The sequence below is a fragment of the Entelurus aequoreus genome, linkage group LG08 (genome assembly GCF_033978785.1).
Source record: "Entelurus aequoreus isolate RoL-2023_Sb linkage group LG08, RoL_Eaeq_v1.1, whole genome shotgun sequence".
NCBI classification, from domain to species: Eukaryota; Metazoa; Chordata; class Actinopteri; order Syngnathiformes; family Syngnathidae; genus Entelurus; species Entelurus aequoreus.
Window position 1 is genome coordinate 43,958,921 of NC_084738.1, and position 27,890 is coordinate 43,986,810.

General features: G+C 38.7%; 2 protein-coding genes and 2 non-coding genes across 4 annotated transcripts; all 4 read left to right on the forward strand.

Annotated features, from left to right (window-relative positions):
* Positions 1-1,248: 1,248 nt before the first annotated feature.
* trnah-gug (transfer RNA histidin (anticodon GUG)) lies at positions 1,249-1,320 on the forward strand. Its single transcript has one exon. It is a non-coding gene; the product is annotated as a tRNA-His (tRNA).
* A 1,121-nt stretch (positions 1,321-2,441) lies between these two features.
* clptm1l (CLPTM1 like) lies at positions 2,442-11,936 on the forward strand. Its single transcript, XM_062056530.1, has 18 exons — positions 2,442-2,753; positions 3,490-3,716; positions 3,789-3,882; positions 3,961-4,151; positions 6,404-6,594; positions 6,667-6,745; positions 6,811-6,928; positions 7,001-7,095; positions 7,174-7,258; positions 8,053-8,156; positions 8,304-8,369; positions 9,457-9,507; positions 9,574-9,656; positions 9,727-9,761; positions 9,846-9,901; positions 9,977-10,021; positions 11,295-11,410; positions 11,482-11,936. Exons 2-18 carry the CDS (start codon positions 3,552-3,554, stop codon positions 11,564-11,566), a joined length of 1,659 nt encoding a protein of 552 aa, XP_061912514.1. The 5' UTR covers positions 2,442-2,753; positions 3,490-3,551; the 3' UTR covers positions 11,567-11,936.
* Positions 11,937-13,098: 1,162 nt separating this feature from the next.
* On the forward strand, positions 13,099-14,232 carry rplp1 (ribosomal protein lateral stalk subunit P1). The gene is made up of 4 exons (XM_062055015.1): positions 13,099-13,319; positions 13,766-13,840; positions 13,908-14,028; positions 14,107-14,232. The coding sequence occupies exons 1-4, from the start codon at positions 13,248-13,250 to the stop codon at positions 14,187-14,189; spliced, it is 351 nt and encodes a 116-aa protein (XP_061910999.1). The 5' UTR covers positions 13,099-13,247; the 3' UTR covers positions 14,190-14,232.
* A 2,431-nt stretch (positions 14,233-16,663) lies between these two features.
* Positions 16,664-16,736, forward strand: trnav-cac (transfer RNA valine (anticodon CAC)). The gene has a single exon. It is a non-coding gene; the product is annotated as a tRNA-Val (tRNA).
* Positions 16,737-27,890: the final 11,154 nt, after the last annotated feature.

Here is a 27,890-nt window from a genome sequence, read left to right on the forward strand (position 1 = left end):
TCGGTAGAATATCAATTGTGACATGTAACACTATGTATAACTGCTTCAAACAGGAATATTTATAGTTCATTATTTGGATTAATTATTTTCTTGTTTTTAAGTCATTGTCAGCGGTTTGCCTTCTGGATCACCAAGGCCAAAAGGCTGGTTAAGGGAGAGCTGCCACCTGTGTTCAGTGTGCCTAAACAGAGTGGTCTCACTACTCAACTTCCACCCCACCTTCAAGCAGTCAGTGGCCGCACTGGTGGACTTCAATGTGCATTCACAATAGCATTTGGTGGTAGTTTTCAAATTGTTTACATTTTCTCATCATTACTGCTAAAATGAAAAAGGCACTCTGTGATATGTTGTAAAACCCACTGTAAATTGAACAGTAACATTTCGACACAAAGGCTGCCAGTTTTTTTTACTGTAAAAAGACAGTGGTAGTATTTTTAAAATTTATAGAAATATGCTGTATATACTGTTTTTTAATTTACAATACTATGCTATAAAACTATAAAAAAATAAACCCCTTAAATTTGCTGCCAGTTTTTTACTGTGGTACAGTTTTTTTCATTTTAAGTTAAATGTTGCAAAAACACACCGTAAATTTTACAGTCAATTTCTGACACAAGGGCTGTCAGTTTTTTTTTACTGTGGTATGCTGTGAAAAATATTGAGGTACAATTTTGGCAATTTAGCTGCCAGTTTTTACTGTGAAAAAACAGCGGCACAGTTTTTCAATTTACAGTAATATGCTGTAAAAAAAAAAAAAAACAACAACAACCAAAAAAAACACTGTTACGTTACAATTCTGACACAAGAGCCACTAAAAAAAAATTATTCTGAAATTCAAGACTAAGATGAACAATTTTATTAATTAAAAAAAATAAAATAAATAACAGTTGTGAATAGCGACTTTTTGGACATTTTCTAACAAAATACGCTTATTTAGTTTGTTTGGGTTGAGATAAGCTATGAAAAAATTGTGTATGTAATAAAAGTAGCTCTCACAAAAAGTTTGGAGATCCCTGCTTTACACAATCTCCAAATCTATATTTAATGTTTCCTTTTTGTTATTGTTTGCTTTTTAGTTTGTAGTTTCGGCACACTTTAATTTGCTGACATTTCCCTTCATTGTATAGAAGCAACCAGCTCCTTTTTATTGTATATGTTTCATTTTGTCTGTTATCACGTTGTCACTTGTTGCTTGGTGATGACGTAGCAATTTCCAACAGAAGCCAAATGAACCACTATAAGATGTCAGCCGTGATCGTATAGTGGTTAGTACTCTGCGTTGTGGCCGCAGCAACCCCGGTTCGAATCCGGGTCACGGCATTTTAATGTTGTGATATTATTGAAAACGGTAACGACTTATGTATTACTAAAGTGGTATAGTAGAGCAGTGGTTCTCAACCTTTTTTCAGTGATGTACCCCCTGTGAACATTTTTTTAATTCAAGTACCCCCTAATCAGAGCTAAGCATTTTTGGTTGAAAAAAAGACATAAAGAAGTAAAATACAGCACTATGTCATCAGCTTCTGATTTATTAAATTGTATAACAGTGCAAAATATTGCTCATTTGTAGTGGTCTTTCTTGAACTATTTGGAAAAAAAGATATAAAAATAACTAAAAACTTGTTGAAAAATAAACAAGTGATTCAATTATAAATAAAGATTTCTACACATAGAAGTAATCATCAACTTAAAGTGCCCTCTTTGGGGATTGTAATAGAGATCCATCTGGATTCATGATCTTAATTCTAAACATTTCTTCACAAAAAAAGAAACCTTTAACATCAATATTTATGGAATATGTCCACAAAAAATCTAACTGTCAACACTGAATATTGCATTGTTGCATTGTAATGAATGGAATAGCCTACTTGATTTGATGTTCAGTTTATGAACTTACATTCATATTTTGTTGAAGTATTATTCATTAAATATATTTATAAAAGATTTTTGAATTGTTGCTATTTTCAGAATATTTAAAAAAAAATCTCACGTACCCCTTGGCATACCTTCAAGTACCCCCAGGGGTACGCGTACCCCCATTTGAGAACCACTGTAGTAGAGGGTAGCTAATGAAAAGTTTACAGAGGGGTCATTTTGGGCGAGTTTATTAAGGAATTTACACAATGTGTTTGTTAAAAAATTAATTATATAGACCTAAATATTCAAAACATAGTATTTGCCCACCTGCCGTGAGAACGCCGAAGCTCTTTCTGCATGCTGTGTTATTAAGGAACTTACAAAACGTGTGTTTTTACAAATTAAATATATAGACCTAAACATTCAAAACATAGAATTTGCCCACCTGTCGTGAGAACACCGAAGCTCGTTCTGCATACTGTATTATAATTTTAGTTTTAAAAGTTACGCTAGCTAAAACAGAATCACCTGCTGGGACCACCGATTGTGACGTCGACGGCACTCTTAATCTCGCCATTTATCGCGTTAGCAAGAGAAACCAATGAGCCAAACCAGGAAGTAGATACCGGAAGTAGCGTAAATCCACCTCACCCTTTATTTTGCCATCCATTTCTCTCTATATAGGACTGACTTCTCTCCTCTGAATGGAACGACGGGCGTGGGGGTGATTTCATGTGTGACGCATGTTCCCATTTCAGGTGCTGTGGCGGGATTTAAAGAAAAAGGCAATGTCTTCGAGGTGATTGAACCGGTGGGAAACCGCCGTGTGTTGACTCGCTAACTCATGCAAGAGCTACGAGTATCCGGTCACTGACAGCCTGCTACTTTCTAAACCGGTTAGTGTGCTTACTTAACGGCGTTATTGTCTCCAAAACATGTTACCCGACATGCCTATACACATACAATGCTTAGGACTCTTTAGTCATGCTCTACGGAAGCCGTGTTTAAACGGCACCTAGGTTTGGTTAATATCAGCACTTCAGTCATCAACAATTGCATCATCTGAGAAATGGACATTGAAACAGTGTAGGTCTGACTTCGTAGGATATGTACAGCGAGCAGGGAACATTGTGAGTTCAGAAAGCAGAAGAACAAGTATATACATTTGATTATTTACAATCCGGGGAGGTGGGATGTGGAGGGGGAGGGGTGTTATCTAGGGTTGAAGTTACCTGGAGGTGTTCTTGTAGTGCGGTTTTGAAGGAGGATAGAGATGCACTTTCTTTTACACCTGTTAGGAGTGCATTCCATATTGATGTGGCATAGAAGGAGAATGAGTTAAGACCTTTGGTAGATCGGAATCTGGGTTTAACGTGGTTAGTGGAGCTCCCCCTGGTGTTGTGGTTATGGCGGTCATTTACGTTAAGGAAGTAGTTTGACATGTACTTCGGAATCAGGGATATACATATACATATCATCAAACAGAGAAAATATGTAAAATGTTGTAGTAGAAGCTTGTTTAAAATCTACACAGCGACATCATGTTTTCCCTTTTTTTCCTAAACCAGATGAGCTGGTTCAACAAATATTAATTGACATGCTTATTGTTTACCACCATGCAAACTGCCTCAGACACATGGCCCTGCCCTCCAGCTAGCCAGGGGAGACGAGGACAAACGCCACAGAGCGCCACCATGTTCCTAAAATCGTCCTTTACCACCCTGGTGGTGGGCGTGTTTGTGGTGTACGTTCTACACACCTGCTGGGTGATGTACGGCATCGTGTACACCAAACCCTGCGACCCGCCCAATGGCGCCAACTGCATCTCGCCTTACCTGGCGGAAATGCCTAAGCTCCAGGTAAGGAATGTGTGCTGTAATCTGTGATCCCAGGACCTGTATGCTATCATCGTATCTGTGTGTGTTTGCCAGATGAGCATCTACACTGCCTCTCAGCCTAATGCAGACGGGGGGCACACCCTCATCCATAAGGAGGAGATTTTTGATGTACAAGACAAGTTTGAGAGGTCTGCAGCACACCTTTTTCAGCGCAAGTCTACTAACCAAAATGCACTAAAATTCTTATTACTTTCATCCTTCTTCGGGATGATAAACGTGTCTTTGCCTAAGAAGACACGCAGCAATGGGACGCTGTATGCGCTTGTGTTCATCCATCAAGCCGGCGTGACTCCGTGGCAGGATCCGCGCCAGGTACACCTGGTGGCCCAGCTCACTACCTACATGGTGCCCAAACTACCTGAAATCTCCCTCATATCCAGAGAGGACCAAACACAGGTATGGATCCGATCAATGCAGCACAAATTTGACACAGTTAAATGTTTATGAACTCCACAAGATAGATTACTATTTAAAATGTGTTGAATAGTTTTATCTGCCTCTGCATGCATTTAAAATTGTTGCCACAGGTGTGAACGTCATGCATACTGTTGTTTACCATGAGCAGTAATAATGCTGACTGAGCAGTTTGCTCCTTGCCGCTATTACCACATTGGTTCTGTTGGTGCTATGTGGTGCAACGTAGAGCTATAAACCATTAAAAAAAAAAGTTTTTTTTACAGTTTTTAAAGCAGAGAAACAAAATATGCGGGTCAAAGAATGCCAAACCTCGAATAGGCAGAGATGCACTCTAAGGAGCTGCATCCAGTTAACGCCCTGTTCTCTTTGTAGTTTAGTATAGAAGTTCTTAGAATTTTGTGTACAATGTATCTAGCATTTAACGCCTTTGTTGTTGAGGCTATTTTATAAGCTATTATTATTATATACAGTATAGGCATGGGCCGGAATGGGATCTGATGGTATGTTAACCTTAGACAAATATGTCACAGTTTCACGGTATGGTATTATAATTGCAGCACTAAAATGCCTCAATTTCAAATGTCTATTGAAAAGACAAAAATAAACCGCTAAACCACATGTCAAACTCAAGGCCAGATCTGATTTTGCAACAAGATTTCCCAATAACTTTTTTGGGGTGGGGCTTTAAAAAATTAATATTTTAATATCTGCTTGTCACCTTAACTTACAATTTCAAAGCTGTTAGTAAAAATAGAATAATCCAAAACAGTTGCTTATGGAAATTGTGTAGCAAGGCTGTTCACTGGCCCTCTGAGGGCAGTCATAATTGCTATGTGGCCCTCAATAAAAAGGAGTTTGACACCGCTAAGCTAAACAGTCATTTTGAAACAGTATAATAGAACATTATGAAAGTGAAGTATATGTATTTAAAATAGATAACAACAAAAAAATAACAATTATTTCTAAATAAATGAAAACAGTGCAGTTCTCAATGCAGTCTACTGTTGCTAAAACTGCAAATCAAGTGACATTATTTTCTTTGTAAAAAAAAATTGGATGCAATAACTATCACAACATAAATAATTGGTTTAAAAAAAATACCCTTCTTAGTAAGATTTTAAAAAGTACCACTATAACACTATAATGTAAAAAAAATAGGCAGAAAAGAGCTTTCAAGGAGTCCTGAAAGAAGTGGTTCATAAAAGTAATAAAGTCAGGAAAAAATGAAAGTGTGACAAAGAAAACGACTTTTAAAAATATCACTTTGTGGAATACAGTCGTACGCTTGTGTCTGCAGCAATCGCTTTGTAAAATGTTTGGAAGCTTTGTTGTTGTTGTGCAGGAAAGTCGAAATGTATGACCACATTATAGCGTATTTGGTGGTATTTGTTAGCATCAAGAGAATATCCTTTAATAGTATTAAACTAGATAAATAAAAATCTCTTGTAGACTCACCAGCATATACTATATCTTGATATCTCTATCAAAGATCCATGCTGAACAACAAGGACATATACAGCTAAATAATGACAAAATATACCTCACATCATAAAAAGAACTGCAGACATGAATTGTAGATAAGACTAATATTTGTAGCAGGAAATCAATTGAAAACAAACTTATCCTTTTTCTCATTAGCGTCACGATCACAGCAGCACGGCACTCGTTACGTCAATCAAACACGTTACTTACCGAATAAGTCCAACTATATCTTTCACGGATTAATGCATAATTTTTGGACCCCTCCAGGTGTAAAGACATGATGTGCAGCCTATCTTTTTTTCTCTAAGTACCGTAAGTGTCAAGTGAAGTGAGGTAGCAGTAATTAGTAACATTTTGTTGATGATAAATGGTTTAAATCTTTTTGAAAAATATTTTCTTAACAGTGTAAAAATCCACTCCATCCCATTTTTTTTAAATTGACATGACCGCGTTTTTATTTGCCTCTAACCCTAACAAAATAAACCTCAATCTCTTCTGATTCAGGTAAATAAACAGTAGCCTAATGGAGCTGAGACAACACACAAAGGAAGTTCCTTGGTGTGCTCCAGGCTACATGATTGCAACCCACCTATTTGATGAGTTTTGATTAATTAAATAAAAATAGTCACTTTTAATAACCGGTCCTTGCCTAATTATGCATAATCATATAGAAAATTGTGTTGTCCTACATGATAGGAATTCTGTTGTTTTTTATAAAGCAGGAGAACTTGTCGTTTTTAACCTTGTAGGGTGCAGCAGAAGAGACCCAGCATCAAAGGAAACCACGCGATGGTGGTCCTACAAGAGAAGGGGGAGGAGCCTCCACATCCGATCAGCCAGTATCCCACTGGCGCACCCGCCTGACGCTCAACATTGTGGGCGACCACTTTGTGTTCGATAGGGAATCCCTTCCAAGCGACGTGCACCGATATCTACGCGTGTAAGCCTGAGAGAAAAAACAGACAAAATGCAAAAAATATAACAATGATGAGCTTAAGATTGCTGGTTTTAGGTTCCAAAACGGCAAGAAGATGGTATATCTACCTCTGCTGTTTGTTGATGAGCTCAGCAACCGCGTCAAGGACTTGCTGGTAATGGCACCACATGTTGCTTTGGAGTGCACATGAAATTTTAAATGGGGGTTGTTTGTGTGCAGGAGATAAATAGGACCACCATGGAGCTGCCGTTGACCATTACCTATGATGTCATCTCTCTGGGACGACTCAGGTTCTGGATCCACATGCAGGACGCAGTCTACTCCTTGCAGCAGTTTGGTATGTCACGCTCTCTCCAAGCACGTTCACCTGTCACGCCGTTCGCTTCATGATTCTTCTCGGCCGCCGCAGGCTTCACAGAGAAGGACGCCGACGAGATTAAAGGGATCTTCACAGACACCAACTTGTACTTTCTGGCCTTGACCTTCTTTGTGGCCGCTTTCCACGTAAGTGCGTCTGCGAGATGTACGATCCTATTAATGCTAATCTAAATCAGGGTTTTGTTTTGTTGTTTATGTACGTAGCTCCTTTTCGACTTCCTGGCCTTTAAGAACGACATCAGCTTCTGGAAACAGAAGAAAAGCATGGTGGGAATGTCCAGCAAAGCAGGTAGGCAACATCAAATTTGTTAATATGTACTGTGGAATTTCTTTTTAAAATACACTCACTGCTTTTTTTTTTTTTAATGCATCTACTGTAAACACTGTCATGTACAGGTGGCACTGTAACCCCTGTAAGCCTGAAAAACAATTTGAAGCATAAAGAAAGGCATTTCTGGAAAAGGCACAACACATTAAAAAAATGGCTGCCAAAATAAACTAATACAAGTTAATATTGTGTGAGGAACACAAATGAAAATACAGATGCATAAAATGCAGTCTTTTCCACCCAAAAAAATTACATTTATGACGGACTTAAAAAGGACACTTATAATGGAATGTGTCTAATATAGACTGTTATAGACTACTGACAAGTGATGGGTAAATGACACCCCAGTGAGTGTGTGGCACACTCACTGGCTGTATTGACACTGCGCTGATACTGTGTTGCTGTTTCATATTGGCAGCATCTGCTGGATTAAAAAAGTCACTACATTTAACCTCAAAATGAAATTCATAGTTAGCCAATAGTTTTTCCAAAAAAATGCTTTTCAGAAAGGAATGTGAAACATGCAACTCTGGTCAAACCGTTAAAAAGAAAAGAAGAGCATTTACCTTATTTAGCGCTATAACATTAAAATGATCCAACACTACGGAATGATAATTATGTCCATCCATCCATTTTCTACCGCTTGTCCCTCTCGTATTTATATTTTTTTGATTTATTTACTACTTTTGTATTATGTGCATGTGTTTGCAGCAATGTATTGTTGTTATTAACGATATACTCATGTCTTTTTGCAGTGTTGTGGCGTTGCTTCAGCACCATCGTCATCTTCCTCTACTTGTTCGACGAGCAAACCAGCCTGCTGGTCCTTATCCCCGCCGGTGTCGGCTCTGTTATTGAGGTGAGCGCACATTTGTCACTCGGGCTCTCCGAATGCTGCACACGGCCACTCTGTACCATTATTGATTTGTTCCTTAAGAAAATATCTTGTTCCGACTTAAGAGATGCTGTGATATGTTATGTTTGGAATAATGGACGATCGTTTCAGGTGTGGAAAGTGAAGAAGGCCCTGAAGATTCAAGTGTTCTGGAAAGGAGGAAAACCAACATTCCTGGTAGGTTTCAATATGTACAGTACCTAAAGCTGGGAAAAGGAAGAAGTGACTCGAATATAAAACGACTCTACTTTTTCAAGACTTTGACAAAAATATTTTAAGAAAAAATGTGACCAAAAGAAAAGCTCTGACTTTCCTCGGGAGAAACCTGCTGATTTGCATACTGAAGCTGGCTTTGCCCCAGGAGAAAAGGTTTGGTGGAGATGTAATTTGTCGCCACCTGCTGGTTTGCATGTAGAAATCTCTCAACCCCGGCTATATAATGACCCATCTTTTTCAAGACTTTTTTCGAAGTGAAAACAATACCGTCTTTGCCCCAGGAAAAAAAACTCTTGACTTGCTCAGCAGTGACGTCATATGGCGGCGCTTGCTGATTTTTATATATAAATATATTTAAACCCCGGATAGAAGACAACCCATTTTTTTAAATGGAAAAAAAATCTTTACTCACTTGGGAGAAAAGTTATTAGGCGCCACCTGCAAGTTTGCACGTCTACATTCGTAGACTCTGAATATAAGACGACCCATCTTTTTTACACTTTTTAAAAGTGGAAATAAAAGCTATAACTCTTTTGGGGGGGCAAGTGTGTTCATTTGTAAACCCAAAATATAAGATAACCCATCTTTTTTACACATTTTTCGAAAAGAGGAAAAACTAGTTTTTGCTGCCGGAAGAAAAGCTTTGTATTGCTTAGGAAGAAACCATTTGGCAGCATCTGCCTGTTTGCAAGTTACATTAAATAAATGTTGAATATAAGACAACCCTTGTTGTTAAGATTTGTTTTTCAAGTAAAAAAAACAAAACACTAAACCTCTGTCTCACTTAAAGGAGAAGTCATCTGGTGTCACCTGCTGGTTTTAACACAGATACAATAATAGACCCAAACATAAGATGACTTAGATCAGTGTGTGAATGTGTGGGTGAATGTGGAAATACTGTCAAAGCGCTTTGAGTACCTTGAAGGTAGAAAAGCGCTATACAAGTATAACCCATTTATCATTTATGTTTTTTCTTGGTGGAAAAAAATATATATTGGGGTCAAAACCGTATAGAAAACATTTTTCTTATCCTTGTTTTTCTTTGTAGTTTGGCAAACTAGACGAGTCGGAGAGAAGAACAGAAGAGTATGATACTCTGGTAAGAAAACGTTTGACTTCCAGTTGTACTGTGCCTAATAATTAGGTGCTGCGTCCTTTCTTCCAGGCTATGAAGTACCTGTCGTACCTTCTCTACCCGCTGTGCTTGGGGGGAGCTTTGTACGCGCTAATATTCCTACGATACAAGAGGTGCGTTCACACACTGAGGGTTGAATGCATGATGTCATCCTCATTGACGTTGCTTGTGTTTTTCTTGTAGTTGGTACTCATGGCTCATCAACAGCTTAGTGAACGGTAAGATCTCCTTATAACGCTAAATGTCATTATTTAACATTAATGTCTTTATAATATTAATAATGCATGTATGCTACGCTGCAGGTGTCTACGCCTTTGGCTTCCTCTTCATGCTCCCTCAACTGTTTGTCAACTACAAAGTTAGTTTACACATAACTCATATTTGTTTGTAGCATTCTGGATTTTAAACATTAATTTCATATTTTCTTTAACAGTTTAAATCAGTGGCCCACCTGCCCTGGAAGGCCTTCATGTACAAGGTGAAAACACACAATTGGTAACATACAACACCTGTAAGTACAAACTAAATGACACTAGGAAAAAGTTATAATTTTATTTAAAAAATAAAATAAAACTAATAATGATGGAAGTAAAGCCATAGTAACACATTTTTTATGTTAATTTTACAATAATTAATTAAGATTTTTTTAAATAAAAAATTGTCATAAGTTCATCAAAATTACCTCAAAGTGGTGTGATAAAAACATATAATTTTACATTCAATAAATGGTAAATGGGTTATACTTGTATAGCGCTTTTCTACCTTCAAGGTACTCAAAGCGCTTTGACACTATTTCCACATTCACACACACATTCACACACTGATGGCGGGAGCTGCCATGCAAGGCCCTAACCACGACCCATCAGGAGCAAGGGTGAAGTGTCTTGCTCAAGGACACAACAGACGTGACGAGGTTGGTAGAAGGTGGGGATTGAACCAGGAACCCTCAGGTTGCTGGCACGGCCACTCTCAAAACTGCGCCACGCCTTCCTAAATAAATTAAGAGTTTTATAAAAATAAAACTGCACTATTACTGACAAAAAGTGGTAATATTTGCAAGAATACAGGGAAACATTCTTGATGAATATTACATTAAATTATCGGGTCTATAGTTGCAAAACAATATGAAAAATAAATACAGTTGTAATATAATCAGGAAAAATGCATTGCTTTCTGTTAAATTGTCTTAAAAGGTTTAATAAAAGGTCTGAAATTTACATGAATAGAGATTTCAAAAATTTAACTAGAACAAAGTCTGAATTCTATAACAATTTTTTAAATTTGATAAGAATGAAGTTGCAATATTATCAGAAAACAGTAATATTAGAGGGACAAGCAATGTTTTTATTAGAATAAAGTCAGAATTTGATGGAGATAGAGTATAAGGATAAAAATGTGAAATTCTGAAAGAATTGAGTCATTTAAAAAAAGTAGAATAAAGTAGTATTTTTATGAGAGAGAAGTGTCTTGTGAGAAAAGTTATAAAATTTGTAATGTTGTAATATTTATATAAAGCTATGGTTTTACAAGAATAACATCTTAAAATGACAACAAACAAAGTTGGAATTTATTGAGAATTTAAATGCATTATGATGAGAAAATAGTCATATTTTTACGAGGGTAAAAAGCTGAATTGTTGAGTATTAAGTCTTTACATTTTTGAGTAAAAGGTCAAAATTTCATGTGACCAAACCGGTTGTCGGGAAAAAAAAGTCAGAGTGTTCTCTTGAAATTCTGTTTATGGTTTTCAGGCATTCAACACGTTCATCGATGATGTGTTTGCCTTCATCATCACCATGCCCACGTCTCACAGATTGGCCTGTTTCCGAGACGACGTTGTGTTTCTCGTTTACCTCTACCAGCGATGGTAATACAAGAGCACAACACACACTCATCTTGATGGAAACAACTCGTTTTTAACGTCTCTCACACACACAGGCTCTACCCAGTGGACAAGACCAGAGTTAACGAATATGGCGTTTCGTATGACGACAAACCCAAAAGGAAGACTCACAAGGACTAAAGAGGAACTTTTCTATGTTTTTTGTTTTCCAGAATGTGTGTGTAAGAGGACATTTTTCTGAGGATTCTTTTTTTAGACAACAGTCATTTTGATCATGTGAGGTGCTTAAAATGATCCTAATTGTGTTTTTGTTGCCACCTAATTCCATGTTGCACAAGTATTTTTTTTTAACATATCACAAACAGGAAAACACATGAGTGCCAAACATGAGAGGACTTGTACTTACTGATACTCTGATGGGTTTTAAACCGGCACTGAAAGGGACACACACAAGGAAAGAAAGTATTAATTGTCACATTACATTCTCTTGTAATCTTTCAAAAATGTTTTTTTTTTCTTTAATAAACTAAGCGCAGGTTTTTTCTTCCAACTTTAATGTTTTTTGAATGGTTTTACTTGACTCTCATTGTGTGGTTATGTGAACTGGAATAAAACTGACTGAATATGTAAACTGATTTGAAACATATTGTGTTTGCAATATCCAAAATGAAAGATTATTTGAATACATCAATGTTTGCAGAATCAAATGCCACATTGTTGCAGATTAAATTTAAAGCCAATACATGATAACAATTATTTAATTTGTTATGAACATGCTCAAATTTACATTGAAGAACATCACTTTAGTTTGTTTACACTTGCACAATAAAGAACATTTAACGAGTTCAGGCTAAATAATATACTGGTTTTCATTAAATCTTCATTAAGCAATATTATTTCTTTATACATTTTTAAGATCTAATAATTAAATAACTATTTTGTATTTAATCTTTATTCTGTTTGTTTGTCGAATCTTGAACGGGTTTGTGCTGAAAACATAGTTTCGTTGTACTTGTGCAATGACAATAAAGTCCTATCCTATTCAGATTTGCATTAGTTAATTTTAGCACAAAAACATTTTTATCTGATTATTTTTAAATAAAGAACAGAAAAACACGTACATAAGCCCACTTTTCACGATTTAATAAACAACTATTCTGTAATTAATCTTAATTCAACTTTACTTAAGTGAATTTTGGCAGCAAGAAGAATCCATATTTTGTATTCTGAATTTGTTTGACTAAAGAACAGTGGGGGGAAGTGAATTGTATTTATATAGCACTTTTTCTCTAGTGACTCAAAGTGCTTTACATAGTGAAACCAAATATCTAAGTTACATTTAAACCAGTGTGGGTGGCACTGGGAGCAGGTGGGTAAAGTGCCCACTGACACAACGGATGGCGGAAACGGGGATCGAACCTGGAACCCTCAAGTTGCTGGCACGGCCACTCTACCAACCGAGCTATACCGTCCCAAGAAAATTCTTCATATAACAATTCTATATTACATACGTTAATTTTGCACCAAGAATCCATATTTTGTTTAGTGTATTTAATTAATTTGATTCTTTAAATAAAAAACCGGGGGGAAAAAACACGTACACGCGCCGGCTGGTGGGCTCCGTCTTGCTTTTCCTCTTATCATTGGCTCTCACTTGTCGAATCGTCGTGACGTCATATCCGCGCTGCCGACGTAGGTTATAAATATGCACCCCCCGCCCCCTCCCTTCCCTTTCCCACTACAGGAAGTCAACTTGCCTAAGGTGCTCGGTTCTTCACCCGAAGCTAAGGCCCGCAATCCGGCGACTAGCACCCTCGAATTTAGGCATCCGACCCCGTAAACGTGAAAACTAACATCTACGATGGCCTCCGTGTCCGAACTCGCCTGTATTTACTCGGCCCTCATCCTCCACGACGATGAAGTCACGGTCACCGTAAGTGTTCCGCTCGCTGCCCACCGCTATGTTGGTCATTTTTAGTCTTGTCTGGTTCCACTATGAAATAAAACTTACCATAAAGGCACTGTGAAAGCAACGTTGTATGTCAGGAAGATAGAAAAATTGCTTGTCCGGTATTGTTACGAGCGGTTTTAGGCGCCATGTTGGTTGCAGATGCTAAGTTATGCCTACTTGTAGCATGGGAGACTACTTGGTAAACTGTTTAAACTACATTTGATCCTAACTAGCTTTTAAACGACTACCACGTTTATTTCCAAAACCCTGTCGCTTTTTGAGTACGTCATCACAGTGCTTAATGGCTAGCTTTGTTTACTACCGCGCGTGAATGCATCACGCATGGTTGTGTATCATCACATGTTAAAAGCAACTTAACAATACTTATAATGCTCTTTATTGTGATTCACCAATATATTTGCCTGCAGGAGGACAAGCTCCACGCCCTGATCAAGGCTGCTGGAGTGACAGTTGAGCCTTTCTGGCCCAGTCTGTTCGCCAAAGTGAGTAAACACCTGCAAGTGTCACAGCACACGTGCAAAGATAGTTAATGAATGTGATGCGTTCTAGGCTCTGTCCAGCGTAGACATTGGCAGCCTCATCTCCAACGTCGGTGCTGGAGGTGGAGCACCCGCCGCCGCTGCAGCCCCTGCTGCTGGAGGTGCCGCCGCTGCCACTGCAGCTGCCCCAGGTGAATAAACCAGTTGTGATGCAAGTTGAATCCTTTTCTGTATTTGACCTAACTCTCGTTCCATCTTTGACCCTGCAGCCAAGACCGAGGAGAAAAAAGAAGAGAAGAAGGAAGAGTCGGAGGAGTCCGATGACGACATGGGCTTCGGTCTCTTTGATTAAATGGTTGTTTTTCTAAAAACACAATAAAATTGTTGAAAAGTTATGTTGTCTTTTTCTCCTTAAAATGAGCACATTGCTAACACTTGGATACACATTTCTTTAAAAAAAAAAATTAAAATATTGTAAAGATTAAGGCACCACATGGTGAATGTGGCCTATACGACTAAGGATCATGTTAGTTATTTTGATACTTTATAAGTATTATAGAGGGAGCTATAGCTGTTCTAACACTTTATTTTTTTCACTGCTGAGCGATGTGTCTCTTATTATAATGGTTGTCCACAAAAATAGTAAAAATGTGACTATTTTTCTATGATACTGTGATTTGTTTTGGACAATTTTCCTTTTTTTAATTTTCCCAAGATGGTGTCGCAGTAGTGGCTGCTGTTGGCAGGAGCTCTGTGCTCTTGTGTCATCCTTTTGTTTCCCTCTTGTTTTCATAGGTTACATAAAAAAAAATTTCTTGCCTTTTGGTTCAGGACCCTTTAGGACCGTGACAAGGGGTGGCACTTTCGTGACTTCTGCGGTGCTTTTTTGTGGACTTCTGGATCTGCCTCCCGGGAGCCTTTTGGCCATGGAGACCAGCTGCTGGGTCTCTGCCACACCAGAGTCCGTTTGGAGAGACTGGAGGAGATGCAGATGTAGAGACAGGGCTGCGGAGCTAGCACTGAGCACCGGGACGGACAAGCTTCACAGTGTCTTGGCTGAATGAGCAGGTATCGGACACCTCAGTCTCCTTAGACGCATCCTCGCTCGTCCATGCAGACTGGACACTGGCCGACAGCGATCTCTTGGTTGCTTTGTTGGGTCTGCTCCTGGCCATACTCCTTCCACCCCAGCAGATGACGGCGTGGAACACTGCAGAGGTCCCCACAGTGTATATGTTTCTTTTACTTTTTAATCATAGCTGTATGTAGAAGTGGCTGGTTGCATCAGCTCTGCTCTTTTAAGGTCTTTAATGTCCTTTGTGTTCTTTGATGTTTGATGTTTCCCTCTTACACACACGTAAGAGGTATGTGGGCTAAGGCTATGAGTTGTTTTTTCCCTTGGCCTCAGTCTGGACCCCCTCTCCAGGGGCCCAGGATTAGACCGATTTTTTTTTTCTCCCCCCATTGTTTATCTGTATCTCACCTTTTTTGTAAGGGGCGCCAGAAGTTGGCAGACCCGTCAGCGATCCTGTTCTGTCTCCCTGTAATGTTTGTCTGATCTTGAATGGGATTGTCCTGAAAATTTTAATTTCCCCTCTGGGATTAATAAAGTATTTCTGATTCTGATTATATTTGTGTACTTTCATTTTTTAAGATGTTCTTGATTTATTGTATCAATTGAGTAACTACAGCTGTTTTGATTGATTGATTGAGACTTTTATTAGTAGGTTGCACTGTGACTACTTAAGTGCATCACTTCCTGTTAAGAAATTGCACACAGACGAAGACCTTGTCGAAACCGGTCTGTGTTTGGTAGCGCCTGATTTACACAGTAAGAAAAACATTTTTTAAAGGAATTTTACCTTTGCAACCTCATTATACTATTGGCTAAGTTGTATATTCGTAAATGTATGTTTCTCAATACCCGACCTGTTTTTTGTGCCTTTAAAAAAGATTTAGAACTCGTAGATCTACATTAAAACACTATCTACCTCTAACAACCAAAAAGCTGTGAAAACGATGATGCTGTGTTCAAAAGTTTGGTAGCGCCTGTGCAGTTTTTTTTAATTATAAGGACACGAGTGTTGCTGGCCTTGCTTTTTCTTTAATTATGGTTATGTGGTATCGTAGACCATCTTTTATTAACCTACTTATGTATGTACAAATTTATGTTGGTTCCCTTGAGAGATAATTACACTTAAATTAGATAGGCCAATAGAGAGCGCACTCGTTGTTAGGTTGGCTTCTGTCTACGTCACTTTGCATTAGAAGAAGAGTATCCCAGCTGTGTGTGCTACAGACGTTGAGTAAACATAAACTAAGAACAATTCCTGTGCAGTGTATTCCTTTTGGAGATATAACATCTTATGTGGCCATTGCTTAACTGTGACATCCAGTATTAATGTGAGAATGTCCTGCTGGTATCTATTTGCATATATTGCCAAAAGTAAGCTCTTAACTAGTACTGTTGGGACTAACGTTTGACCAAAAGCAACACGTTATATTACAGTGAAACTTCACTATGTTGTAGTACCGGTCTCAGCCAAATCATGGGAGTTAACGGGATGTTGGCGCTGTCCGACAATGGACACAATGTGATAGGAGTGGCGCTACCCGTCGTGTCGTACCAACTTTGGCCACAGGATGGCGGCCAACGGCAAAAGGGCGCTGTTTACGAAAATACACTTTTTACGTCTGAAGCATTTTATTTCGACAAATATATTGCAAATATTTCTTACAATGAGTCGACCAGTCATATGTTTTGCACTTCAGGAAACCCACACTTGGTTGTTTATCTAAACAGATATTATCCCAGGGCGTTCATCGGTTTCCGTAGTGTAGTGGTTATCACGTTCGCCTCACACGCGAAAGGTCCCCGGTTCGAAACCGGGCGGAAACACCATTTATGTTTTAGGAAACTATCATGCTTTTCCTTTAAGTTTTATCAACACTAATGCATACATTTTTTTTTTGCACCTGCAAAAAATGTTTTTAATGACAACAGTGGGTTTTTATTTGCGACTGTACATGTGACTCTTTCCTGAGAGAGTTCAACTCCAGGCAGAGGTAATAGTGAACATTGGAATGAAGAGCTCCAGGAAGAACAACACGTTTGTGAAGTAAAGTGAATTTGTCTAATTCAAAACATCCATTCAGCCAATAAATAAATCATGTACTATTCACAGTATTGGATTCTACTTTAAAATTGTTTACAAGTCGCCAATGTGCTTTGAAAAGTGGGCAATATGTAAAAAAAAAACAGTGATATAATTATATATAAAAACAAGAAATAGTTATTTAGAACATTGTGGAAAGAGTATTTATGGCTTTTAACATCCTTCATTCCTCAAAGGTGTTGAAAAAATATAGTGTATGTATTTTTATCATGTTAACTTCAAAAGTGGCCTATGGCATGATGTCTTAAGTCTTTTTCCAATACAAAACGCTTTTAAAATTTCCATCATTAAAAGCCTGAAAAATTAAATGATTAAAAAAAATCATATAAAGAGTCAAGGCTGCAAATATTAATATATATATATGTTTATTTATTTTTTTAAATCTTCATGATGCTGCTCCTTTGTGTCAGTTCCAGTTCATCACGTGATAAGTCCTTCAAACGCGTCATCACGTGTTAAATAAGTCAAAAGAATAAAAAAAGATGTGATGAACAAGTTTTTTTTTTTTTTACAAGTAAGTGTTTGCGATGGCGTCTGATTGTTGTCCATCGCTTCAGCAATGCTGACACTTTCCCCGCTTCCGTCCCGCAGGCTAATGCGGCCTCGTGATGGTCTTGAGTCTCGACTGGTCGATGACGTCTAGCAGGTTCTTGGCATCAACGTCGAGGGCGTGTGCCGCCATCAGCATCTGCTTCTTGTAGTCCTTCTGCAGGCTGAGGGACAGAAGCGACACATCAACACAGAGGAAGTCAAAGAGGAGGAGAAGAGCACCGTGGTGCGTTCAGGTGCTTTTTACCTCGTCATGACGTACTGCTGAGCGAGCTTCATCTTGGCGGAATTTAAAAGCTTCTGCGCCACCTCGATCTGGAAAAATAAATGTACTTTTATTTACAATTCATGAAATTATCTGATGAGATTGAGACTGAGATATTAGCATAAATGGAAGTTGTGTTTAAACAAAAAATCTGGCATCATATAACCTTTTTCTTTTAATTAAAAAAGTTTTTGAAACACTTTAACTTACCTATGTACATAAATAAAATCTAATCATATCTCAAATATATATTATTTTAAATATCACTCTTTAACATTTTGTTAAAGTTATATCTTACGATAAAACACAAGGCAAATGTTTATGAATAAATTATGAAAATATATGTAAATCCTTTAATATATACACTATTTTTTTCTGAATAAAAAAATAATTATGTATAAAATATTAAATAATGTAAATATCAATAAACATGAAATATATACAGCATGAAAATGATCATTAAAGGCCTACTGAAATTATTTTTTTAAATTTAAACGGGAATAGCAGATCCATTCTATGTGTCATACTTGATCATTTCGCGATATTGCCATATTTTTGCTGAAATGATTTAGTAGAGAAAATCGATGATAAAGTTCGCAACTTTTGCTCGCTGATTAAAAAAAAGCCTTGCCTGTACCGGAAGTAGCGTGACGTCACAGGAGCTAGTATTCCTCACAATTCCCCATTGTTTACAATGGAGCGAGAGAGATTCGGACCGAGAAAGTGACGATTACCCCATTAATTTGAGCGAGGATGAAAGATTCGTAGATGAGGAACGTTACAGTGAAGGACTTGATGGGCAGTGATGGACGTATCTTTTTTCGCTCTGACCGTAACTTAGGTACAAGCTGGCTCATTGGATTCCACACTCTCCTTTTTCTATTGTGGATCACGGATTTGTATTTTAAACCACCTCGGATACTATATCCTCTTGAAAATGAGAGTCGAGCACGCGAAATGGACATTTAAAGTGACTTTTATCTCCAAGACAATACATCGGTGACACACTTAGCTACTGAGCTAACGTGATAGCATCGTTCTCAAATGAAGATAGAAACAAAATAAATAAACCCCTGACTGGAAGGATAGACAGAAGACCAACAATACTATTAAACCATGTACATGTAACTACACGGTTAAAAATTCTCAGCCTGGTAAGGCTTAACTATGCTGTTGCTAACGACGCTAAGGCTAATTTAGCAACTTAGCAACCGGACCTCACAGAACTATGATACAACATTAGCGCTCCACCTACGCCAACCAGCCCTCATCTTCCCATCAACAGCCGTGCTCACCTGCATTCCAGCGATCAACGGCGCGACGAAGGACTTCATCCGTGGGTTTGGCGGCAAGCATCGGCTAGGCGTCTGCTATCAGGGTAAGTAGTCCTTGTTGTGTTGCTGTAAGTATTGTACTTAACCGATAAGACACCGATCGATCCCACCTACAACGTTCTTCTTTGCAGCCTCCATTGTTCATTAATCAAATTGCAAAAGATTCACTAACACAGATGTCCAGAATACTGTGGAATTTTGTCGAAGAAAACAAGAGGCTTTTCTATCGGGTCCGATAGGGTCCAACCACTTCCGTTACTTTTGTGACGTCACGCGCATAAATCATATCCAAGGGAGTTTTTCAACCGGAAGTGTGGCGGGAATTTTAAAATTGCACTTTATAAGTTAACCCGGCCGTATTGGCATGTGTTGCAATGTTAAGATTTCATCATTGATATATAAACTATCAGACTGCGTGGTTGGTAGTAGTGGGTTTCAGTAGGCCTTTAAAATCATAGGGTATTGTTTCTCATTCAATGTTTTTTTAATTTAAAAAAATAAAATAATAATATATATATATATATATATTTGTATTTATCAAATACATTATAAAACTGAAATAACTTAAAAATATAACATGCAAGTTAAGTATTTTCTACATGAAAAAGTAAAATTATGTATAAGAAAGTATACACAAAGTCAAAATTATGAATAAATAATAACAAATAACAAATATATACATATCCATCTATTTTCTATTATACAGTATGTAATATCATATATAATAAAATAAATATAAAATCGTACAAGTACATTCTAAATGTTTTTAAAATGAATACAAATATAATTATTTATACACAAAACATGAAATACACTTTAAAGGGGTCATATTAGGGTTTTTTCTACATTTAAAACACTTTCTTGTGGTCTACATAACATGTAATGGTGGTTCTCTGGCCCAAATTTTGCATAAATTATGGTCGGATTGAAGATGATCTGTGAAAGATCATCTTCAATCCGACCGTCTCTTCAGGATGTGGGGCTTTGTCTGCGTTTGGAAGTGGGAGATCAGAATCAGAATCGTTTTATTGCCATTATTTGAGAACGGGTTCACAAACTAGGAATTTTTCTTGGTGCATGCAATCGTGCAACATAAAACACATATAACACATATTTGGTCATAAAAAGAGCTGTAACTGAGCTATCAGATCTTGTTATAGACTTATAAGGAATTCAAGGAACTCAAGGAGCTGCTGTTAGGAGGTATTGTTCATGTGCCTGATGGCCGAGGGGAAAAAACTGTTCAGTTGGCGGTAGGTGTGGGTCTGGATGGAGCGTAGTCTCCTGCCTGAGGGGAGAGGGGAGAATAGTGTGTGTCCAGGGTGAGAAGAGTCAGCTGTGATCCGACCCACACGCCTCCTGGTCCTGGAGGAGAACAAGTCCTGGAGGGATGGGAGCTTGCAGCCAATCACCTTCTCAGCAGCATGTACGATGCGCTGCAGTCTATGCTTATCCTGGACTGTGGCGCCGGGGAACCACACGGTGATGTAGGAGGTCAGGATGGACTCTATTATGATTGCTGAGTAAAACTGCACCAGCATCTCGGTCGGCACCTTAAGTTACCTCAGCTGCCGCAGGAAGTACATCCTCTGCTGGGCCTTCTTGATGAGGGAGCTGATGGTCGGCTCCCACTTGAGGTCTTGGGTGATGGTGGTGCCCAAAAAACGGAAGGAGTCCACAATGGAGACGGGGGTGGGAGAGTAAATCAGGGTGAGGGGGGATGGTGGGGCTGTGACTTTCCTGAAGTCCATGATCATCTCCACTGTTTTCTGGGCGTTCAGCTCCAGGTTGTTGAGGCTGCACCAGGACGCCAGCCGGTCCACCTCTCTCCTGTAGGCGGACTCATCGCCATCCGAGATGAGCCCGATAGGGTGGTGTCATCCGCAAACTTGAGCAGTTTTACGGACTGGTGACTGGAGGTGCAGCAGTTTGTATACAGGGAGAAGAGCCAGGGGGGGAGTACACAGCCTTGAGGAGTACCAGTGTTCGTGGTTCGACTGTCCGAGACAATCTTCCCCAGCCGCACGTGCTGTCTTCGGTCTGTCAGGAAGTCATTGATCCAACTGCAGAGGGAGTCGGGCACGCTGAGCTGGTAGAGCTTGTCTCGTAGCAGGCCAGGGAGGATGGTGTTGAAGGCAGAGCTGAAGTCCACAAACAGGATCCTAGCGTAGGTTCCTGGGGAGTCCAGATGCTCCAGGATGAAGTGGAGGGCCAGGTTCACTGCATCATCCACAGACCTGTTGGCTCTGTAGGCGAACTGCAGTGGGTCCAGGAGGGGGGCAGTGATGTCCTTGAGGTGGGGCAGGACCAAGCGCTCAAAGGACTTCATGACCACAGACGTCAGCGCAACCAGCCTGTAGTCATTAAGTCCTGTGATCCGTGCTTTCTTGGGGACAGGGACAATGGTGGAGGTCTTAAAGCAGGACGGCACGCGGCATAGCTCCAGAGAGGTGTTAAAAATGTCAGTGAAGACAGGAGCCAGCTGATCCGCACAGTGTCTGAGAGTGGAGGGGGAGACACCATCCGGCCCGGGGGCCTTCCGTGTATTCAGCTTCAAGAACTGCCGGCGTACATCCTCTTCTCGGATGGAGAGGGCCTTTACAGTCCTGTGATGTTCTTGGAGTCCTGTGATGTCCTTTGAGTCCTTTAACTCCTTTAATGAAGTGCTGGCATTGGTTGGGAGGTTGATGGTGGGGGGAGCAGGGCTTTGATGAGCTGAAGGCCGTTCATGACGACAGTAATGTGTGTTGAGGCCCTGAGTGAGAGTCCGGTCATTCAGGTCCTGGGGGATTTTGGGCTTATAGTTAGTAAGGGCACTTAGCCCTCTCCAAACGGCCACAGAATCATTGGAGCGGAACTGTTCCTGTAGACGGTTAGAGTACACAGATTTAGCTTTCTCCATTTCCCTGTTGAAGTGGTACTTCGCTTCTCTGTAGGTACTCCGGTCCCCGCTTCTCCATGCAGCCTCCTTCTTCTTGCGCAGCTGTCGGAGCTTGGGTGTGAACCAGGGCTTGTTGTTGTTATAACAAGCCCTGGTGCGCGTTGGAATGATGCGCGCCTCCTTGAACTGTATGTATGAGGTCACATTGTCCGTGGCCGCGCCAATTGCCTCCCAGTCTGTCGTCTCCCAACATGCACGCAGCTCGTCCACAGACTCGGCGGTGAAACACTTAATGGTCCTCATAACAGTTTTAGCCAGTTTCAGTCTCTGTCTGTATGAAGGGATTAAGTGCACCATCACGTGATCTGATAGTCCAAGAGCAGCGCGCGGGACTGCATGAAAAGTCTTGCTTATTGTAGTATAGCAGTGATCCAAAGTGTTCTCCTCTCTGGTCGGGCATTTAATAAACTGCCTATACTTTGGTCATTCCTGGCTCAAATTTACCTTGTTAAAGTCACCAAGCACGATAACAAGAGACCGTTCCACATGTGAGATCTGTCCTGCAAGCGTGCGCTGAGCGTCACGCACGTCCGCGCCGGGTGGGATGTAAACAGCCACCAGAATGAATGAAATGATCTCACACCGTTTGTGTGCCTCACTGACACAAACGTGTCTGCGTGCCAATAGTTTGGTTGGCTTTCCGTATCAGTTTGTAAGGGACTTAAGCCGTTAAGTCCCTTTTGCCAGTGCTGCTGCCCCATCAAACCACTCCAAAGTACAGGGCAGTGGCCACAACAGACTGATAAAATATCTCCAACAGCTTGCTGCACTTATTAAAGGACCTAAGCTTCCTCAGGAAAGAGTCTGCTCATGCCCTTCTTGTAAACAGCTTTGTTTGCAGCTCCCTCTATATATAACATAATACTTATAAAATATCAAAATGATAACTAACATGATCTTTAGTTGTAAAGGCCACATTCACCATGTGGTGTCTTAATCTTTACAATATTTTAGTGATGGGTTGATTAGGCGTCATGAAGCGTTTCGACACATTGCAAAGCTGTATTGATACTGTGTCGATACTGTGTCCCTAAATACTTACATCTGCTGGACATTAAAAATCCCTACAGGCAACCTATGGACCGACTCAACTGACCTAGTAACTTTATGACCTAGTATATTCAATAATATAAACCAAGTCATTGTATTTCATTTAGGATTATTTCATATCATCCTTTAAATAAAAAATATATTTTAATCTTTTTTAGATACAGTCAATAAATTTTGTGAACATGTATCATAACATGGAAATCTAAGAGAACGTGTTGTGAATGAGGATGCTTGTGGACTGGGATTTTTTTTTTTTTTTACATGCACTCTGAATACGCACTGCTGATTGGCTGTTACCGCTTTGTAATGTAACAAATCAGATGGTTGTGTGGGTGGGACAATGCTGGGTGCTGAGAGAGCGGCAGAAGAAGCACAGCAGCTTGTTAAGAATTTAGTTTAGAAACTCGTTCGTACACCCCGTACTAGAGATGTCCGATAATGCCGATATTATCGGCCGATAAATGCGTTAATATGTAATATCGGGAATTATCGGTATCTGTTTTTTTATTATCAGTATCGGTTTATTTATTAATGTATTTATTTTTTATTAAATCAACATAAAAAACACAAGATACACTTACAATTAGTGCATCAACCCGAAAAAAACCCCTCCCCCATTTACACTCAATTCACACAAAAGGGTTGTTTCTTTCTGTTATCAATATTCTGGTTCCTACATTATATATCAATATATATCAATATAGTCTGCAAGGGATACAGTCCGTAAGCACACATGATTGTGCGTGCTGCTGGTCCACTCATAGTACTAACCTTTAACAGTTAATTTTACAAATTTTCATTAATTACTAGTTTGTATGTAACTGTTTTTAAATTGTTTTACTTTTTTTTATTCAATAATTTTTTTTAAATTTATCTTATTTTATTAATTTTTTTTAAAAGTACCTTATCTTCACTATACCTGGTTGTCCAAATTAGGCATAATAATGTGTTAATTCCACGACTGCATATATCGGTTGCAGTGACGTGCGGTGAGGTTAATGGCTGGTGAGGCACTGACTTCATCACAGTCAGATTTACAAACATATGAACCCTAAAGAGTATCTTATTCACCATTTGATTGGCAGCAGTTAACGGGTTATGTTTAAAAGCTCATACCAGCATTCTTTAGTCTTTACACATACAAACTGTAGCACACAAAAAAGCACATTTAATAAAAAAAACATTATTATGGTCTTCCCTTTCTTGCTGGACATCCACACAGTCAGCCTTTGCGTGTGTACCACGCCGTTTGAAAAGAACGGGTCTTCTGTCCCGAAGTCAAAAGCAAACCTTTTAGCTCCGGCGTTGGTCTATCTTTAATTATTACCTCCTGCTTCGATTGAAAGTTCAGTTTAGAAAACTGTTTTATTTTACATATGTAATCCTCCATATTTTTAATAAAAGTTCAGGCGAGAGAAATTAAACAATCGCTGCACTTATTGCTAACTTTTTTTTTTTTTTTCTTTTCTTCTGCGGCCAAGGAATGATCTCTGGGATCACTACCGCCCTCTACCACCAGGAGGCCGGGTTACTGTGAGCCTCAGCCAGTACGTCTTTTGCAGCAGTTTTATGCATGCTCAGCACAAAAAATATGTGACACACATACAGTTGTTGACAAAATACACTGTACATTATATACCTCAGCTAACTAAACTATACCATAGTTTAGTTAGCTGATATAATTCATATAGCAATACGGTCTCACTCAGGCCTGGCCCTAACCAATCTGGCGCCCTAGGCAAGATTTTAGGTGGCGCCCCCCCACATCGTCAGTGAAGTGTTTATACTCACAAGAAACCGAATAGCTTTGTCTTTGACCTTTTTTTTTTACTTAAAGAAAGAAAATTAACATATTATATGAGACTGTTATGTTATGATTATCTTTAACCGAATCACAGCAGTGCTCAAATTAAAAAACAGCATTCCCTCTCATGTGATATTGCTTAATTAACATTAATGATGTGCACTTTAACAACTAGGCTTACAACTATACCTAATAGATAAAGGGGTGGAAAAGTGACTATTACCTGCAGGGCAAACATTAGCTAACCAGAAGGCAATAACAATGTAAAGAAAAAACACCTGCTTAAAAGATCTAATACAAATGTCCCTGAGGAATGTAAGGTGGGAGTACTGTAATTACCTAACCTTACATTATTATTTTCCATAACAATTTAGCCCCCTCCACAATATTAACCCAACGTTAAAACAGAACTAGCTATTTATTGATTAGAAATTGCTGAATCATGTAACATTAGCTTAATGCTAAAAAGCCAGGTTACTATCACATTCTGTAACAGACAAATAATTTCATGTAGGCTAACGTTACCTACCTGCTACCTCTATCTTTTTCTCGTTTCTCCTCTTCTTTACTCTTTTTTCTTCCCTGGGCACCTGACAGTTTTGGCCGTTTCGACATCTTGTGTTGATTTTTTGATGCGGTGACGTCCAAAAAGAGTCATGATACGGGAAGGGAGGGGGCGCACCGTGCGGGGAAAAGGGGGGGCGTAATGTTGTAACAAATAATATTTCTATTAAATAGGCTTTACTTTGCATTTTAATTAACATGGGATTATTTTTTGTGTTTAGAAATAATAGTACCAACTTTTTTTTTTTTTTTCTCCAACATTTGTGGCACTGGCGTGGCGCCCCCTGATGGACGGTGCCCTTAGCATTTGCCTATAAGGCCTATGCCACGGACCGGCCCTGCCATAGAGGCAATTTTCCTATCTTCCTTACATACAGCGTTGCTTTCACAGCGCATTTATGGTAAGTTTTATTTCATAGTGGAACCAAACAAGACTAAAAATGACCAACATGTGGGCAGCGAGCGGAACACTTACGGTGACCGTGACCTCATCGTCGTGGAGAATGAGGGCCGAATAAATACAGGCAAGTTCGGATACAGAGGCCATCGTCGATGTTAGGTTTAATGTTTAAGTCGTCGGATGTCTAAACTTGAGGGTGCTAGTCGCCGGATTGCGGGCCTTAGCTTCGGGTGAAGAACCGAGCACCTTTGTCAAGTAGATGTCCTGTAGTGGGAAAGGGATGGGAGGGGGCGGGGGGTGGATATTTATAGTCTACGTCGGCAGCGCGAATATGACGTCACACCAATTCGACAAGTGAGAGCCAATGATAAGAGGAAAAGCAAGACGGAGTCCACCAGCCGGCGCGTGTACGTGTTTTTTCCCCCCGGTTTTTTATTTAAAGAAACAAATTCATTGAAAGAAATACATTCAACAAAATATGGATTTTTCTTGGTGCGAAATTAACGTATGTAATGTGGAATTGTTAAATGATTAATTTATTAAATTGTAAAAAGAAAGTTACTGTAGTTGTTTTCCCCCCAACAATGTTCTTTATTCAAAAACAATCAGGAAACAAGATATGGATTCTTCTTGCTGCCAGAATTCACTTAAGTAAAGTTGAATAAAGATTAATTAAAGAATAGTTGTTTAATTTATTAAATCGTGAAAAGTGGGCTAATATACATGTTTTGCTGTTCTTTTTTTTTTTTTTAAATCTGATGATTTTGTGCCAAAATTAACTAATGAAAATCTGAATAAAGATTAAATACAAAATAGTTATTTAATTATTAGATCTTAAAAATTTATAAAGAAATAATATTGAACTTGCTTAATGAAGATTTAATGAGCATTCACTGATTTAATGAAAACCAGTATATTATTTGGCCTGAATTCATTCGTTAAGTGTGTTACATGTTCTTTATTGTCGAGTGTAAACAAACTAAGGTGATGTTCTTCAATGTAAATTTGAGCATGTTCATAATGAATTAAATAATTGCTATCATGTATTGGCTTTAAATTTAATCTGCAACAATGTGGCATTTGTTTCTGCAAACATTGGTGTATTCAAATAATGTTCTTTCATTTTGGATATTGCAAACAAAGTATGTTTCAAATCAGTTTACATGTTCAGTCAGTTTTATTCCTGTTCACATAATCACACAATGAGAGTCAAGTAAAAGCATTCAAAAAACATTAAAGTCGGAAGAGAAAACCTGCACGTACTTCATTAAAGAAAACATTTTTTTTTTGAAAGATTACAAGAGAATGTGACAATTAATACTTTCTTTCCTTCACTGAAAAAAATAACTCATAAGATTTACTTTAAAAAAGTATTGTAAGTATTTGCATGCTGCAATATCAAGTAACACTCACTTGCCAGTATCAAGTAAATTCTACTTACCATATAACATAACAGTTGTGAAGATATTAAGTAACAGTTACTTAATTACATCCAAGTTTTAAGTTATATTAATTTAAACAAATTAAGTAAAGTCTACTTGTTTTTCATCGGCAGGAACATCATTTTACTCAAAATTTTAAGTAAATTTTATATATCTGTATTATTTGCTGTTATGAAGTAATTCAGTAGATTTTAATTATTTTCTTGTGCTTGACATTTTAATTTACTTGGTTGCATTACGTTACATTACTCACTAAAATTAGGTAATCATTGCCAGTTTTCTCTTGATAAATGTTACCAAATAAATTTAACCAATACTCTATGCATTTAATATATATGTATCACATATCACACAACTAAATTACAATGCAATTAAACAGTTTCTTTTTAATTCAATCTTACAACCCTCTGAAACAGAGTTTCTACATTCATTGCAGAAATATAATACTCAACAACAACTTCTGGGAGAGGGTCAGGACAGAAACCGCCTCTTAAACTTTGAGCAGTGGTGTATGGATTATGTATACCC